At 43.3% G+C, this 18,781-nt stretch overlaps 1 protein-coding gene across 2 annotated transcripts in view; it reads left to right on the top strand.

The window, feature by feature from the left end:
- The window catches only part of ODAD2 (outer dynein arm docking complex subunit 2), a 228,434-nt gene that overhangs the window by 154,381 nt on the left and 55,272 nt on the right, over window positions 1-18,781 (top strand). The window contains exon 19 of one of the 2 annotated variants that reach the window (XM_067030598.1): window positions 17,311-17,696. The exons of the other annotated variant lie outside the window; for it this stretch is intronic. Within the exon in view, the coding sequence (XP_066886699.1) occupies window positions 17,311-17,424 (114 nt within the window). The 3' untranslated portion in view covers window positions 17,425-17,696. Of the gene's footprint in view, window positions 1-17,310; window positions 17,697-18,781 lie in introns of those variants that run through there. 2 annotated transcript variants of the gene reach the window in all.

Consider the following 18,781-nt stretch of genomic DNA (forward strand, 5'->3'; position numbering starts at 1 on the left):
GCTTGGTCTTGTTTGAACACATATTGGTGAAGTTCCTGACTGCTCTATTTCAAGATCATCTTACCCCACAGAAGTGTTCTTTGAGCCACTAAGAACCAGAGGAAAGCTGTAGTGAAACTCAAAGCAAAAATACAGAGCAGTCTCTTCCTTCTTCTGCAGCACCCGGCCTATATTCCGGCCACCAGAGCCCCCAAGGACTGTGAGCCCTGTCTCTCGGGTCTCCCTGATTTCTCCAGAAAGGACTCTTGGAACCTATCACAGAAGCAGAACTTGACAGGGACTCAGAGACTCTATCCCACCAACCTATTCCTGAGAAACTTTGCCCTCTCTTTTACAGAGGTGCTCATGCACGTGACCCAGCCTCCACTGCCCAGGAGCAGCCTGACCTCTTCTTGACAGGGTCAGTCATTCCAGCCAATTGTAGACACTTTTCATCACTGTCACTTGTTACTAGTGTTGGCATGAGTGTACAGCTCCTGAAGTGTGTTTTCTACTAGAGTACTAAGGGCTAACAACCGGAGAGCAGTTACTGTGAGCCAGGCCTTGCTCTGAGAACCTTAAAAATATAACTTACAGATAATAATAAACTCGGGGTCATCACAGGTGGCCTCCCATGGCCATTCCCCATGGCCTTATCCTAGATTGCACCTTCTCCTAGCTCATCCCTGCCCTGCTCTGAGAGCAGTTGCAGGCTGGGCACTTATCTTTTTCTTATCACATCTTGTAAAGGTCAGGCAGGGGAAGAGATTAATAGCAATAATTTAAAATATTAAATTATCAGTTTATTTCCCTTCTCTACCATCTTCTCCACCTTCCTTCACTTAGACTGAGTTACCTTTAACATTTTCCAACCCAATAGGAAGAAAAATACTTGAGTGAAAATGCATTTGAGTTCTGGCCAGCCTTGCAACTGAGTTTATAGGATAGTCTTTTGCAGGAAGGAGGTAGAGAAGTTTTATTCAATTATTCTAATAACACAAGAGGTGTGGGTGAGCTCTGTTTTTTTATAATATAAATTAATAAGTTATATAGTTTAGCCTTACCTTTCTGTGAATATTTAAAACTCCACTGACCATTTCCATATTCATCCAACTTCTATTTCCCATTGCAAATATATTCCAGATCCAAGGCATTTATCCCATTTTAATTATCTACTATATGCCTTTGTTCATCCATGGGGGTCTGATGTCCTTCTGGGCTAGAGACTGATTCAGGAGGGGACTCTAATCTGAACAGAACTCATCATATATTAGAATGAACACAGACTTGTGTTAGTGCAACTTCCTTGCCTTATGTTTTTGTTCACTTAATAGGACACCACAAACCTCCTGTTAACATTAATTTCCAATACAATTAGATTAAAATTGCTTATTTGGATCAGTCCAGTTGGAACTCTAGCAGAGAAAGGGAGCTGACAGCAAATTTTATTTGACTCTCTCTACTCAACAACAACCTCCAGTTCACAACAATAGTAATAAAAAGGATCATCATTTATGAGCATGTAGTATAAACACTTTACATTCATCATCTCATTGAATCCCCACATCTATCCCATTAAAATGGCATTATTGCAAACCCTAATTTTACTGATAAGAAAACTGAGGCTTGAAGATGGCAGAGTAGAAGGATATGCTCTCACTCCCTGTTGTAAGAGCACTGGCATCACAAGTAACTACTAAACAATCATCGAGAGGAAGACACTGGAGCTCACCAAAAAGATACCCCACATCCAAAGACAAAGGAGAAGCCACAATGAGATGGTAGGAGGGGTGCAATCACAGTAAAATCAAATCCCATAACCGCAGGGTGGGTGACTCACAAACTGGAGAACACTTATACCACAGAAGTCCACCCACTGGAGTGAAGGTTCTGAGCCCCACATAAGGCTTCCCAACCTGGGGGTCTGGCAACGGGAGGAGGAACTCCCAGAGGATCAGACTTTGAAGGCTAGTGGGATTTGACTGCAGGATTTTGACAGGACTGGGGGAAACAGAGACTCCACTCCTGGAGGGCACACACAGAGTAGCGTGCACATCAGGACCCAGGGGAAGGAGCAGTGACCCCATAGGAGACTGAATAAGACCTACCTGCTAGTGTTGGAGGGTCTCCTGCAGAGGCCGGGGCGGGGGGTGCTGTGGCTCACTGTGGGGACAAGGACACTGGCAGCAGAAGTTCTGGGAAGTACTCCTTGGCGTGAGTCCTCCCAGAGTCTGCCATTAGCTCCATCAAAGAGCCCAGGTAGGCTCCAGTGTTGGGTCGCCTCAGGCCAAACAACCAACAGGGAGGGAACCCAGCCCCACCCATCAGCAGACAAGCACATTAAAGTTTTACTGAGCTCTGCCCACCAGAGCAACAGCCAGCTCTACCCACCACCTGTCCCTCCCATCAGGAAACTTGCACAAGCCTCTTAGATAGCCTCATCCACCAGAGGGCAGACAGCAGAAGCAAGAAGAACTACAATCCTGCAGCCTGTGGAACAAAATCCACATTCACAGAAAGATAGACAAAATGAAAAGGCAGAGGGCTATGTACCAGATGAAGGAACAAGATAAAGCCCCAGAAAAACAACTAAATGAAGTGGAGATAGGCAACCTTCCAGAAAAAGATTTCAGAATAAGGGAAAGGAAATAGCCACCCAAGTGCAGATAGTGCAGACAGTCCCATACAGGATAAACCCAAGGAGAAACATGCTGAGACACATAGTAATCAAGTTGGCAAAAATTAAAGACAAAGAAAAATTACTGGAAGCAGCAAGGGAAAAATGACAAATAACATACAAGAGAACTCCCATAAGATTTACAGCTGATTTCTCAGCAGAAACTCTACAGGTCAGAAGGGAGTGACATGACATATTTAAAGTGATGAAAGGGAAGAACCTACAACCAAAATTACTCTACACGGCAAGGATCTCATTCAGATTCGACAGAGAAAGCAAAAGCTTTACAGACAAGCAAAAGCTAAGAGAATTCAGCACCACCAAACCAGCTCTACAACAAATGCTAAAGGAACTTCTCTAAGTGGGAAACACAAGAGAAGAAAAGGACCTACAATAACCTAAAACAATTAAGAAAATGGTAATAGGAACATACATATCGATAATTACCTTAAACGTGAATGGATTAAATGCTCCAACCAAAAGACACAGGCTCGCTGAATGGATACAAAAACAAGACTCATATATATGTTGTCCACAAGAGACCCCACTTCAGACCTAGGGACATATACAGACTGAAAGTGAGGGGATGGAAAGATATTTCATAGAAATGGAAATCAAAGGAAAGCTGGAGTAGCAATACTCATATCAGAAAAAATAGACTTTAAAATAAAGAATGAAGGGCTTCCCTGGTGGCGCAGTGGTTGAGAATCTGCCTGCTGATGCAGGGGACACAGGTTCGTGCCCCGGTCCAGGAAGATCCCACATGCTGCGGAGTGGCTGGGCCCGTGAGCCATGGCCACTGAGCCTGCACGTCCAGAGCCTGTGCTCCGCAACGGGAGAGGCCACAACAGTGAGAGGCCCGCCTAGCACAAATAAATAAATAAATAAATAAATAAATAAATAAATAAATAAATAAAATAAAGAATGTTACAAGAGACAAGGAAGGACACTACATAATGATCAAGGGATCAATACAAGAAGAAGATATAACAATTATATATGCACCCAACACAGGATCATCTCAATACATACGGCAACTGCTAACAGCTATAAAAGAGGAAATCGACACTAACACAGTAATAGTGGGGGACTTTAACTCCTCACTTACACCAATGGACAGATCATCCAAAATGAAAATTAATAAGGAAACACAAGCTTTAAATGACACAATAGGCCAGATAGAGTTAATTGATATTTATAGGACATTCCATCCAAAAACAGCAGATTACACTTTCTTCTCAAGTGCACATGGAACATTCTCCAGGATAGATCACATCTGAGGTCACAAATCAAGCCTCAGTAAATTTAAGCAAATTGGAATCGTATCAAGCATCATTTCTGACCACAGTGCTATGAGATTAGAAATCAATTACAGAGAAAAAACGTAAAAAATACAAATACATGGAGGCTAAACAATATGTTACTAAATAACCAAGAGATCAATGAAGAAATCAAAGAGGAAATCAAAAAATACCTAGAGACAAATGACAATGAAAACACAACAATCCAAAACCTATGGGATGGAGCAAAAGCAGATCTAAGAGGGAAGTTTATAGCAATACAATCCTATCTCAAGAAACAACAAACATCTCAATTTAACAATCTAACCTTCCACCTGAAAGAACTAGAGAAAGAAGAACAAACAAAAGCCAAAGTTAGTAGAAGGAAAGAAATCATGAAGATCAGAGCAGAAATAAATGAAATAGAAATGAAGAAAACAATAGCAAAGATCAATAAAACTAAAAGGTGGTTCTTTGAGAAGATAAACAAAATTGATAAACCGTTAGTCAGACTCATCAAGAAAAAGAGGGAGAGGACTCAAATCAATAAAATTAGAAATGAAAAAGGAGAAGTTACAACAGACACTGCAGAAATACAAAGCATCTTAAGAGACTACTACAAGCAACACTATGTCAATAAAATGGACAACCTGGAAGAAAAGGAAAAATTCTTAGAAAGGTATCACCTTCCAAGACTGGACCAGGAAGAAATAGAAAATATGAGAAGACCAATCACAAGTAATGAAATGGAAACTGTGATTAAAAATCTTCCAACAAACAAAAGTCCAGGACCAGATGGCTTCACAGGTGAATTCTATCAAACATTTGGAGAAGAGCTAACACCCATGCTTCTCAAACTCTTCCAAAAAATAGCAGAGGAAGGAACACTCCGAAACTCATTCTATGAGGCCACCATCACCCTGATACCAAAACCAGACAAAGATAATACAAAAAAAAAGAAAATTGCAGACCAATTTGACTCATGAATACAGATGCAAAAGTCCTCAACAAAATACTAGCAAACAGAATCCAACAACACATTAAAAGGATCACACACCGTGATCGAGTGGGATTTATCCCAGGGATGCAAGGATTCTTCAATATATGCAAATCAATCAATGTGATATACCATAGTAACAAATTGAAGAAGAAAAATCATATGATCAACTCAGTAGATGCAGAAAAAGCTTTTGACAAAATCCAACACCCATTTATGATAAAAACTCTCCAGAAAGTTGGTATAGAGGGAACCTACCTCAACATAATAAAGGCCACAGCAAATATCATTCTCAATGGTGAAAAACTGAAAGCATTTCCTCTAAGATCAGGAGCAAGACAAGGATGTCCACTCTCACCACTATTATTCAACATAGTTTTGGAAGTCCTAGCCATGGCAATCAGAGAAGAAAAAGAAAGAAAAGGAATACAAATTGGAAAAGAAGAAGTAAAACTGTCACTGTTTGCAGATGATATGATACTATACATAGAGAATCCTAAAGATGCCACCAGAAAACTACTAGAGCTAAGCAATGATTTTGGTAAAGTTGCAGGATACAAAATTAATGCACAGAAATCTCTTGCATTCCTATACACTAATGATGAAAAATCTGAAAGAGAAATTAAGGAAACACTCCCATTTACCACTGCAACAAAAAGAATGAAATACCTAGGAATAAACCTACCTAGGGAGACAAAAGACCTGTATGCAGAAAACTATAAGACATTGATAAAGAAATTAAAGATGAAACAAACAGATGGAGAGATATGCCTTGTTCTTGGATTGGAAGAATCAATATTGTGAAAATGACTATACTACCCAAAGCAATCTACAGATTCAATGCAATCCCTATAAAATTACCAATGGCAATTTTTACAGAACTAGAACAAAAAGTCTTAAAATTTGTATGGAGACATAAAAGACCCCAAATAGCCAAAGCAATCTTGAGGGAAAAAAATGGAGCTGGAGGTACCAGGCTCTCAGACTTCAGACTATACTACAAAGCTATAGTAATCAAGACAATAGGGTACTGGCACAAAAACAGAAATATAGATCAATGGAACAGGATAGAAAGCCCAGAGGTAAACCCATGCACCTATGGTCAACTAATCTATGACAAATGAGGCAAAGATATAAAATGGAGATAAGACAGTCTCTTCAATAAGTGGTGCTGGGAGAACTGGACAGCTACATGTAAAAGAGTGAAGTTAGAACACTCCCTAACACCATACACAAAAATAAATTCAAAATGGATTAGAGAACTAAATGTAAGACTGGACACTATAAAACTCTTAGAGGAAAACATAGGCAGAACACTCTTTCACATAAATCACAACAAGATCTTTTTTGATCCACCTCCTAGAGTAATGAAAATAAAAACAAAAATAAACAAATGGGATGTAATGAAACTTAAAAGTTTTTGCACAGCAAAGGAAACTACAAACAAGACGAAAAGACAACCCTCAGAATGGAAGAAAATATTTGCAAATGCATCAATGGACAAAGGATTAATCTCCAAAATATACAAACAGCTCATGCAGCTCAATATTAAAAAAACAAACCACCCAATCCAAAAATGGGCAGAAGACCTAAATAGACATTTCTCCAAAGAAGACATACAGATGGCCAAGAGGCACATGAAAATCTGCTCAGCATCACTAATTATTAGATAAATGCAAATCAAAACTACAATAAGGTATCATCATCTCACACCAGTTAGAATGGGCATCATCAGAACATCTACAAACAACACATGCTGGAGAGGGTATGGAGAAAAGGGAACCCTCTTGCACTGTTGGTGGGAATGTAAACTGATACAGCCACTGTGGAGAACAGTATGGAGGTTCCTTAAAAAAACTAAAAATAGAACTACCCTATGACCCAGCAATCCCACTACTGGGCATATACCCAGAGAAAACCATAATTCAAAAAGACACATGCACCCCAGTGTTCATTGCAGCACTACTTACAATAGCCAGGACATGGAAGCATCCTAAATAACCATCAACAGATGAATGGATAAAGAAGAGGCGGTACATATATACAATGGAATATTACTCAGCTATAAAAAGGAATGAAATCGGGTCATTTGTAGAGATGTGGATGGACACAGAGACTGTCACACAGAGTGAAGTAAGTCAGAAAGAGAAAAACAAATATCGTATATTAACGCATATATGTGGAACCTAGAAAAATGGTACAGATGAACCAGTTTGCAGGGCAGAAATTGAGACACAGATGCAGAGAACAAACGTATGGACACCAGGGGAGGGAAAGTGGCAGGGTGGGGTGGTGGTGGGATGAACTAGGAGATTGGGATTGACATGTACACACTATATGTATAAAATGGATAATTATTAAGAACCTGCTGTATAAAAAAATAAATAAAATTCAAAAAAAAAGTATCATGCAGAAATCCTACTTGGAATAGTATGCCACAATAAAGCGAAAACATGTACTTATACAAATGAAAAAAAAAGAAAAAAGAAAAAAACTGAGGCTCAGGGAAAGGTACCCCAGGTCATACACACTGAGGAGAATGTAAGACTGAAAACCCGACTGTCTGAACCCAGAGTGTGAACTCACAGCCGCTACATCCCATAACCTACGAGCACGTTCTGTTTTCCTTTTTACTCGAGAGAATTATCTTTGTCACTTTGATCTACCCAATAGCAAAATGCAATTGTAAACAACCGTGTCCCTGTGTGTCTTTTTATCCATCCTTACCCTATCTTTTCTTTGTCATTCTTATCTGGGAAACCTCCGTAGACACAAATGTTCTCTATATTTGATAGGAAACAAAATGGAAGAGTGACTTGAAGCTGCTCCATGTGACACCATGAGCTTCTGCCCAGGGCGTGCAGAGACTTGTCACTTCCTTTTCCTCTAGAAGAGAGCAGGGTCCCATGAACCGCTGATCCAGCCAGAAACCAAGTCAGTCTCCATTTCTGGCATTCTGTAGAAGAGGGCCGTTAGGGCACTCTTTGTCATGTGACCTATTTCTCCCACCCAGGACACCAGACGCAATACTCTAATCTCGTGTGTGTGTGTGTGCGCGTGTGTGTGTGTGTGCGTGTGTGTGTGTGTGCGCGTGTGTGTGTGTGTGCGCGCGCATCTGGGCACAACAGTGCTCTAGTGGAAGGCTCATGTAAAGACAACTCGAGGGAAAACCAGAGGACAAACCTACTCCAGGGCGAAGGAGCGTCTACACAGAAAGGGCAGTGGATGGAAGCAGCAGACGCCTCCCAAGCTCTGTGGCCGTGGCCCTTGGGTCACAGGGCATGCGCTCCTGGCACCCAGAGGCAAGCAGACACCACGCAGAGGCAGCTCCTTGCTTCACTTCCCCGAAAAGCAGACTCAAACGTTTTGCCCCAACCAGCAAACGTAAAACGTGTTTTGAGGCCCATGGCTCTGGGGAGGTGCCACGTGAAATGAGTTAGCAAGGCTCAGAGTTGGGGTCGGGACCCACCGAGAGTCTCTGCAGCAGAGCCCAGCCCGCCCGACAGCCAGGAGGCCACCAGCCCAGAGGACAGGGTCCAGAGACATCGTGCGTTCCTGGGTCGCGCAAACCTCACCTCACTGCCTGGGAAACTGACAGAAGAGGAAGGGTTCAGATCAGCTCTGGGAACACCAGGGTTTTCTGGAAAACCCGCCGAGCTCGGCGTGCATGCAGGTTTTTCAGCGCTCCTCCGGCTCTAATGAGAACTCCTGTTCCCAGCCTGGGTTCGCCCAAACCATGTCAGGTCCAACCACAAGAAAATCTGTTATCCCTCAAATTGGTACTTTTCATACATACTTTTCATACAACTGAAATATTACATAAAGTCATGAACTGTTAGTTGTAAAAGTAGCAATTGGACGCAGACTCTGATTCCCTTGCTACCTTCGTCTCACCTTCCAGGGGATGTGAAGCTCAGGTCACAGCTGCATTCTGAGCGCATGTGCCTTGTGACCAAAGCCTTTGCCACTGGAAGCGCTTGTGCGCCCAATCCACAGACCACTCTCGGTGCACCTCCCCGTGTCCTCGTTCACACCAACGCTATGAAAAGTTATGTGTTTGAATGATGTTTTAAAGTGCTCTGTGCGGGCTTCCCTGGTGGCGCAGTGGTTGAGAGCCCGCCTGCCGATGCAGGGGACGCGGGTTCGTGCCCCGGTCCGGGAGGATCCCAGGAGCGGCTGGGCCCGTGAGCCGTGGCCGCTGAGCCTGCGCGTCCGGAGCCTGCGCTCCGCAACGGGAGAGGCCACAGCGGTGAGAGGCCCGCGTACAGAAAACAAACAAACAAAAAATATAAAGTGCTCTGTGCAATTAAGTTCTAAAGCAAGGGAGCTGGTTTTCCTTCAGTGTCTATATGAAACTCCCACTAAATTTAAGGTCTCTGGGTATGTTTGGGGGAGGGGGAGGATGAAAAAGAGGAAAGTTTTTGAAAGTAACAAACACTTCAAAAAGGTAAATCTGAGGTGTTTTAACTCCTTATAAGATTTTAAAATGTTTTTATAGTTGGAAAAAGTCTACAAATCAAAAAACATATACTGGAAAAAAAATGCATACCAATTCCATAACCACTTGTACCCAGTTTGCATCTCACCTTCCTAAGGAAAGTACTCCTTTTAAGTAATGATCTCAAAGTATCACATACCACCTTCCCCTTGCCATGTGTGTTAGTGATTTGAAAACATGCTGTTCTTTACTTTCTGTTAGCTGCCCCTCAAATGCAGGATTTTGCACTGTTTCCGTTATGTGGCTGTTTATAGTCGTTTTAAAGGCATTCCTCTGGGTGCCCTCGTTTGCTTGTGAAGCTCTTACGAAAAACATATTCCTGAGCCTAATTCAAAACCAAGACACATACACAGTACATGTTGTTCGGATAATGGTTTGGGAAAGTCGCACATCCTCACTCAATTTGTAAAGCAGCATTCGCTACGCGGCCTCTGGATGTCTTAACAATGCAATGAGTCGCATTCATTAACGGCAAAATAAAGTTCAGGGAAAATAACTTCAGAGAGCAGCGACACCCAGGGAGGGTCCTAGGAGTGCCTCCCAAGTATCAAGCCCTTCAGACCTTTAGCAGGCAGAGAATGTTACACTTCCAACGCTGTACCCTTGACTGAGAATGTTCCTGGGTAAGGAAAATGGCCCGCGCAGGATAAGGTCAGCCGCCAAAGAGAAGTTCCCGGTGCCTGGCACACAGTAAGCTTGGTAGCTAACAAATCCGCTTCACGCTGTACACACATCAGGCAGCCTGTGGCCCGAGGCCAGTGAGTCACTGGAGCTATGTTTAAGGGGGCAGCTGTCACCTCTACCACATGTACCTTTCTAAGCCATGCTTTTCTCCTTTCATCTATTTTTAAACCTTTCACCCTTGTCTACATTTTAGTCACTTGAAACACTGGACTGCTGGGCCCCCCCGATCAAGTTTTTAGGCTAAACATTCACTCACCAGCGTGTTGGAGGTGGAAGGGAACCTCATGGTGAGAGCAGGAAACTGAGGCGAACTTAACTCCCCAAAGAGCAGTAGCCCTTTCAATGCGCTCAGGAGTAGAGGTTCGGTAACAGGCAAAGTCATTGAGGCAGTTGGGTCATAAAAGGTACCGGCATCGACTGAACACTGTACCCTAACATAGTGTGTGTGCTGGCACAGGGCATGGCCTCTCAGCAGCCCTGTCCGGTAGAGACCAGGGGCCGCCAGCACGCCACAGGCTCTGTCACAGACACAGGTGCTAACAGCGTGCCTGGCGTTTCACGCTCACTGTCCACTGGTTTATGTAATTTGAAATTATGTAACCGGCATCAAAGGCTCGGGAATAAATGCATCTGACTCTTGGAAGGCTGGAGAGGGAACCACAGAACGCCACCCAGGTCTGAGGGGAGTGTGGGCACAACACCGGTCCGTTTTGGGCAGGCATCAGCCAACGGGCAGGGAGCTGTGCCAGGCAGTAGTGGCCAAGCGAAGCCTGGAGCGTTGGCACCCACGGACTCAACCAGAGACAAGGGAGGGCCTGGAGCAAGTGCTGATCGAGGCAGGCGGACCGCAGGGCCAGAATGCCTGCTTCCTTGTGCTTCTCAAGCTAAGCAGGGCTGGGGTCCAAACAGTAAATGCCAGAACTGGACTTCGGCACTGGTGAAGAAAGCACCGCGATCCCGGATGGCAATTACACAGCACGCACTTTGTCCTGGGCCCTTGGTTTACAGGATTCGGTGCATAACCTGTATGAAGCAGGGCCCCTCGCGGTCCATGCGTGACTGGGCCGTGCGTCTGAGCCACGCAAGCCTGGCCGCCAGGGAGCAGCTGAAGGTAACCGCGATCCTGGTTTCCCTCTCTCGAAGCGCGGGAGCACAGTCGAGCTCCGTCAAGCTCTTTAGAACCCCCGACCTCTGTTCCGCTCCGCATCCCTCTCTCTGAACTTGCTCCCAAATAAGCCCCTACTCCAAGCTCTCCAAACCGTCTCTTCAAAACCGGGTGGATCCTCTGCCCTCTTTCTGCCTTTGCCTTTCCTTCCCATCCGTTGTTGCTTCTCTCCACAAGGGATCCTCTGCCCTTTCTGGGGTAAAGTCTCCCTGCCTCTGCTTCTCCAGTTTCCCCCTCACACACGGCCTCAGGGAACAATCGGACAAAACTGGAAGAGGGGAGCGGCGGGATACGAAGATCACAACATAGAGAGACCGCAAGAGCCTGGGAACACAGGCGGTCAAGCACTTTTAAAGGTGTGTACTGTCTCATCCGTCTTCACGATGACCCTCAGAGAGAGGTGACCCCATTAAACACATGAGAAGGCAGAGCTGAAAGGATCCATAACTTGCCCAGTAAGTCGAGAAGTCGGGATACAAATCCAAGGAGCTGCAAAGCCCACGGCCTGACTACTACTTGACACTGCCTTCCCCATGGAGGAGATGAACAGGATAAGGAGGCGTCTAGCTCCTCACTCAGGCAGTTGGGGTTCACAGCTAGAGCTCCATTTCACTTCTCCCTAGATTTAGAAAACCAACAACGAAAACTGCTGCAGGAGAGGCCCAAGACGAGAGCACAGTGAGGCAGGCTGTCCCTGCGAGGCAAGCTTAGCTGAGTTCTCTGTAGCAAGTCGCTGCCCCTGTTGTCCTCCAGTTTTCTGAACAGCATATGCAGGGCGGTTGGACACTGGACCATTTCTACATCCCATTTGCTTGTAGAAATAAGCTTTTAAGGTGGCATCAGACCCCCTAATCCAGGGCCCAGAAACAGCCACAGGTAACTGACGTTATTCATTAGGATGACATGACTACAATTTTAAAAATTAATATAGTAATAAATATTGTCTATTAAAGTGATTTAGACTGGTGGGAGAATGTTAATGCTATATTTTAGAAGACGGTGGAATCAACGAGGGAACTCATGAACTCATATTAATCATCTATTGTACTTGGGAAAAGGAGGGAGAAAACCCTCAAGTGATTATATAATTTGCCAAGAAACTGATTGGAACGTTTGGTTTTGATAAAATAACTAATTTGAAGATTGGAAAGTAGAATGAAGGGGAAAACAGGCCCCTCTGAGAATAGAGGAGTATGTAGGCTCCCTCGACGTCAAGCCTGGGATGCTCTTAGTTAATGATTTAGTAACGATGCGGCAGCGTGAACTCGCCACGTTTACAGCAAGCGCTCCACACATGAAGATGATGGAAGGTTACAGTGATGAGGTGGGAGACTAAAATCTGTGAGAGCATGAAAAAGAAGTGGTGGATGAACTGTGCTAAATACGCATTCAGAAGAGACAGTCTAAATTTCATATCGTCGTATCTGCTTTACAAGTTTTCATGTAATAGTGAGGTGAGGCATAAACAAATAAGTCGATTGGTAAAAATACCAAACTGTAGATCAAGAGTTGAAAGTTGCAAGCTAGGAAAGGGGTTCAAGCGTGAGCTGCTATAAAAAGACTTCTAGGCTACGTGCTGCAGTAGCCAGGGAGAGCCGACTACTACTCTGTTCTTTCCACTTTTCCACTATTTCCGCTTTCTGCAGAGAGGAAGACAGAGAATGAGAATATAAATTAAGTGTGTGTGTGTGTGTGTGTGTGTGTGTGTGTGTGTGTGTGTATATAAAACTGTAACAATCTTATACTGACGTATATGCCCATGGCCACATCCCGGACTTTGTCAATTCTCAAGACAACCTTATCTATAAATCTTCAACTCCCAGTAATCCCTCCTCAGACCATAATGTCCTGTTTTTCAACTTCTTCCTATGCTTCATTCCCACTAACACTGTTTTCACTGAAGTCTCTCTTCCTCATTCTCCCGGATTATCAGTAGACTTCTGTTTTACTTCCCTTCCAGCCCAGCCCAGCCTTCATGGCTGTTCAAATTAATTACAATCCTTTAATATATGTCCTCTGTCCCACATCCTACACCTAGGTTACTGAATGATGCTGGAGAAAAACTCTCAATAACACTCTTAAAAGATAAGCGGAGGCATTTACAAGAGTCTATTTGAGCAAACATTGATTCAAGTCAGGCGGCACCAAATTGAATACGGTTAGTAGGGCTCCACCAACAGGAGCCAGGGGATGGTTTTTATAGAGAAGATATGACCAAAAGTGGGGTCTGGCTGCTTGTCACTCAAAAGCCAATAAAGAGGTAAGGTTGGTGGAAAGGAAAGTTTGCTTTATTTTGGATGCTGGTAACCGAATCGGGGGTGGGGGGAGGGTGGACCCCTGTCCAAGGGCCAACTCCCCTCCACACCCACCCTGACAATCGAGGGGCAAGAGCTTTTATAGACGGAGAGAGGGGGCTCCGTGCAGAAACAGCACGGTCAGCTCTGACGGTCATCTTGACATTGGCCACGCGGTGGTCTGACCAGAGTCATCTTGATTGTACAGTTAGTCTTCAGTTCCAGGGTTGCTTTGTTCCCATTTCTTGGAGGCCAGCTCTTGGAATCGTGGCAGCTTCTGTCACGGCTACAGTCTGGTCATCATGTGGTTCACTCCTCCCACCTGGTGGGGCTTCAGTACCTCCAGGACATGGCTCAGAATAGTACCTATAGCCCTTGAAGAGGAACTAAAGGTCTTTGACTTTGCTTAATGACTAAATTATTTTTATTTAGTCTTGTTGGACTGTTTTCCTTTGTTTCTGCATTTTCTCACTTCTCTGATTAAACTTATTCTTTGGCTAAAGTTTTTCTACAGACAAAAGGCAGGCTGAGGACATGGGGGACAAGGACCACAGGGTCCTGCTCCGTTTCAAAGAGGTGGAAGCAAAGCAAGGAAGTGACTTCATTGGCCATAGCTTAAGTAGTTGCCTTATTTGGGAAAGCCTAGCTGGTGATTTGTGATTGGTTGTTTTTAAGTTGTATTTTCTCAGATTCAGTGCATTGACTCTAGCTGAGGTTTTGCTCTGCTTACGTAGGCTACCAGGGCGTTAGAACCACCTCATCTAATGGCCTCCTTGTCTATGTTAACAATGCAAAACTCACAGGGCACGAGCTCCCCCAAAAGGCCCTGTTTCCTTGACTCAGAAGAGAGTAATTCTTTTTCTTGAATCTCAGAAGACTGGTCATGTCTCATTTCCTTTTTGTTTCTCTAGAATTTTTCCCTTTGTTGGTTAACTTCACAATTTAGGAAATTACTCTGGTTGCGGTATGAACAATTAATTAGAGGGAGGCGAGAGAGGCTGCAAGGAGGGAGAGAAGCTGTTGAGTCTGACTTTGCAAGGGTGGTGCCAGTGGCAATGGAGGGAAGTGAATGACTTTGAAATAAGTGTAGGCAGCTGAATCACAAGGATGCGCTGCTTAGCTGGTGGAGTGAGGGGATGAGGAGGGTGGAAGTGAGTGTGAAGCACGGAGACTGCTGATTGAGCAACTAAGGGACAATCCCTGTTACTGATCTGGCAGCATACTGGGGGACCCCAGTTTAGAGAGAAAGTATCAAGCTTATGAAGGAGCCCTTACAAGTTATCTGCTGAGGAAGAGTTGGTGATTAGGAAAGAATGGAGAAGATTTTATTTTTATTTTATTTTATTTTATTTATTTTATTTTATATTTTATTTTATTTTATTTTATTATTTATTTATTTATTTATGGCTGCGTTGGGTCTTCATTGCTGCACATGGGCTTTCTCGTTGCGGCGAGCGGGGGCTACTCTCCATTGCGGTGCGCGGGCTTCTCATCACGGTGGCTTCTCTTGTTGCGGAGCATGGGCTCTAGGTGTGCCGGCTTCAGTAATTGTGGCACACGGTCTCCATAGTTGTGGTCCACGGGCTTAGTTGCTCCTGGACCAGGGTTCGAACCCGTGTCTCCTGCATTGGCAGGCGGATTCTTAACCACTGCACCACCAGGGAAGTCCAAGAATGGAGAAGATTTTAAATGGGCATTGAAAAGAACAAGGAAGTGACATAATTAGAGAGAGACATATTCAGATTGCTGGGCAGTGAGAGGATCCAGTTGGGGCTGGATTTACGATGGGTTCACTTGCCTTGTTGCACGCATGTTGTCTCCAGCAGGGCTCGGTTAGAGGTGAGGGCACGGGGAAGACAGAGTGGGTTAGGGTTTTAATGGATGGATGTCATGAGGAGGCTCAAGAAACCGGTAAGAGAATGAATGAAAAGATGGACTGTAGAATCTAAACTGGTTATGGAGGAAGTGAAGACAGGAGATGGGTTAAGAAAAAGACCACAGGCCAGTGGACTAGAGGTCGTGATGAGAACAAGCAAGTTCAATGGCCAAATCAGAAGAGAAGTAATTGTTATCAGAGAGTCGGGAGGTTGGACTGTTGAGAGTGATGAAAAATAAGAACCAGGGTGTGACCCCGGAAGTAGGGGCTAAAATGCGGTGAAAATCATTGACATGAGGAGGTCAAGAAACGGAGAGGCCAGACACCCTTCAATACCCCAGTGTGATCAAGGTCTCCTCTTGTACAACTTCCTAAACGTTTCACGTTTTGCTTTCTTATTTAAGTCATCAGTCTACCTGGAAGGGATGCTCATATATGAGACTACCATTTTCATTTTCTTCTCTTTGGATACCCAGCTGTCCTTGGGCCGTCTGTTGAATAGTTTAGTCCCTAAATATCCCTTGAACTCATTCCTTCTGTGCTGTTCCTGGTTGTGCTTTACTCAGTTCTTATCACCTCTGGCCTGAGGTGTTGCAGTTCCCACCAGTCCCCTCTCTCCACAGTCCTTATTCTATTAAGTTGCCATAAAATTTATCTTTCTAAAATACAAATATGACCATGTCACTCTCCTGATTAACGTGCTTCAACAACTGCCTTTTATAACCTGCAGAATAAAAGCCAAACTCCTAAGCCTGCCATATTTAAGATGTTTCACAATATTTTTCTTTACAATATTTCCTTCCTTATCAAGACATCCTCATTCTGTGACATTATCCACATTTGTACTCAAAGGCTACTGTATGAAAAATGTTCAACTCAAATTACATTTTAAATCTTTCATCAGAACTATTAGTTAGAATTACAACTGATAGATTTTAAAAGTTCTAATTAATTTATTTGATATTTATTTGGCATCTACCATCTATCAGGCACTGTATGGTTTTATAAGATTCTTCCAGAGTTTACAATCTAAAGTAGGACAAAAAGCATTAATACAAGTCTGTGAAAAAGGGAAGAATTCAAGTATAGCAACAGACATTTGAGTAAACAACTATGAGAGTTCTGATGAGGGAGAAATGGCATTTTGCTTGACAGAATCAGTGGCGGCTTTGTAGAAAAGTTAGCTGGGTCATGAAAGGTGGATAACAGAGAGTCAGAGAAGGAGACGGGAAGGCATTTTAGGTAGAGTAACGGCACCATTCAAGGCAAAAGAAGTGGGAAGCGTGGCCTTGGAGTACAGGATGGAACAGGAGAAAGATGAATGGCTAGAAAGGTAAACGGAGGTCAGAGCACAGAAACCCTTCAAGGACAGGTTAAGAGACTGGGCTGTAGTTAGCTGACCTGGGGAGTCAGTGCAAGTCTCTAAGGGACTGATATAATTAGGTTGTGACACGATGGGGTAGGCTGGAATGCAGAGAGATTAAGCCGCGGAGGGTCCTCCAACAGTCTAGGCATGACACGCTGCTGGCTGGTGTCCAGAGGTGGCAGAGCCACAAAGGATGCAAGAGAAACTTCAAAGCAGAAATTTCGAGCAGTTAGATGACCAAAGAAAGGAGGGAGAAACAGGTCTAGCTCAGCTCCATTAAATAAAAAGGTAAGGATTTCATGAGAAATTCCTGCATCTGATTAAGTACCATTTATATTTGCATTTGCCACAGTGGAATTTCTCCGCCTTTTTTTTTTTTTGGTGACTTAAAAAGCATTCCATATTTAACCTCATTCTTATCGTCTAACTTTATGTGTTTAGATTAATGGTTTTATTCTTATTTCCCTTCTCCCCTGCTCTTCCGTGTGTGGCAGCTTCTACTGCATATGGTGGGGTCACCCGACCAGGAGCTCCAGGAGGCCGCAGCTGGCTGTATATCCAACATTCGCAGGTTGGCTCTTGCTACAGAAAAGGCGAGATACACTTGAAACTTGAACGGACATTATAGCTACCAAATGTTACACGACACAGGCCACGTCACTCCCAGGGCCAGGAGCCTCAACTGGGAAACATTTCATAGCAAATCCTTTACAAACAAATGTCTGAAAACACAGGAATTTAGAAATGCAAAGGATGCTGTTCATCTGAAAACTGTATGGGTATTTTTGTTCTATTTTAGGGATATGCCACGTAATGACATGTAAAGCCAATATATTTGCGATAATTTTCCAGGAATTTGAGAATATGTGTATACAGCTTGTGTGTGTGTGTGTGTGTGTGTGTGTGTGTGTGTGTGTGTGTGTGTGTGTGTATCGGCGATGCTTTTGTACTTGTGGTGATTTTAATAACGATATGGCCTTCTCGTTGTGCCTTTTTAGAGTCATTCATGAATGTCTTTAGAATTCCCTTTCTGTTAAACCAATCTAACTGTCTTGACACTATGGTTTTGTTTGTTTGATCGCTTGCAACCCACGGGAGAGCTCTGAGGAGATGTGCTGATTTCACACACTGTTATGGAGTAGAATTCAGAGTTAAGCAGCTGGGCTGAGAGAGAGCATCCCGAGGTCATTCCAAGTTTCTCCTAAACTATCAAACATCTGAGAAGACAACATATAACTGTCACTGTACCAGATAATGCAAATCACAAAAACATAAGCAATGAGTGAGATTTTCACTTTTGGATTTCCAAAGTATAAACAATTAGATGTTTTATTTCCCTCACAGGATTCACCAACACTTTTATTGAAAGAATTAGTTTATGCTGATGTAAGGATAATATTACTTCACAGAAAATTGCTTTGAATTTCTGAACTTGTTTTCAGCACAAACAATACTTTTTAAAAAGTGGCTACAAAGGATTAATGGCATTTTATCAGGTTATAGAAACATTAGAAGCCACTTAAAAGAATCACATATGTAACCTTGGTGTGCTGCAATGTTTGGGAACTAACCGTCCCCAGCATCTAAAACTAGCTAGGAAAATAGCTTTGTATGCATGTACTCAGTAAACCGACAATCTCACTAAATGCTTTAAAGAGCAGGCAAGGTTTTATTGAAAAATATTAAGTACTGTGTATGTTTTTCATCATTTAGAGACGATCATAAACTTAATTGAATTAAATGTAAATAATTTGTATGAAATGAAAAGCCTGTACAGGATGAAAATTATACCAGTGATAGATTCTCCGATAGAAAGGTAAGGCATTTCTGAGAACTTTAAGGTTTTGTAAAACACCAATTCATCCTCACTGCTTTTCAAAGGTTATAAGAGAGGGTAACAGAAACAAGGAAATGGCATCAATGCTAACAAAGAACAGAATTTAAATAATAGTGTAAATCCTTTAG

The sequence above is a fragment of the Kogia breviceps genome, chromosome 3 (genome assembly GCF_026419965.1).
Source record: "Kogia breviceps isolate mKogBre1 chromosome 3, mKogBre1 haplotype 1, whole genome shotgun sequence".
NCBI lineage: Eukaryota > Metazoa > Chordata > Mammalia > Artiodactyla > Physeteridae > Kogia > Kogia breviceps.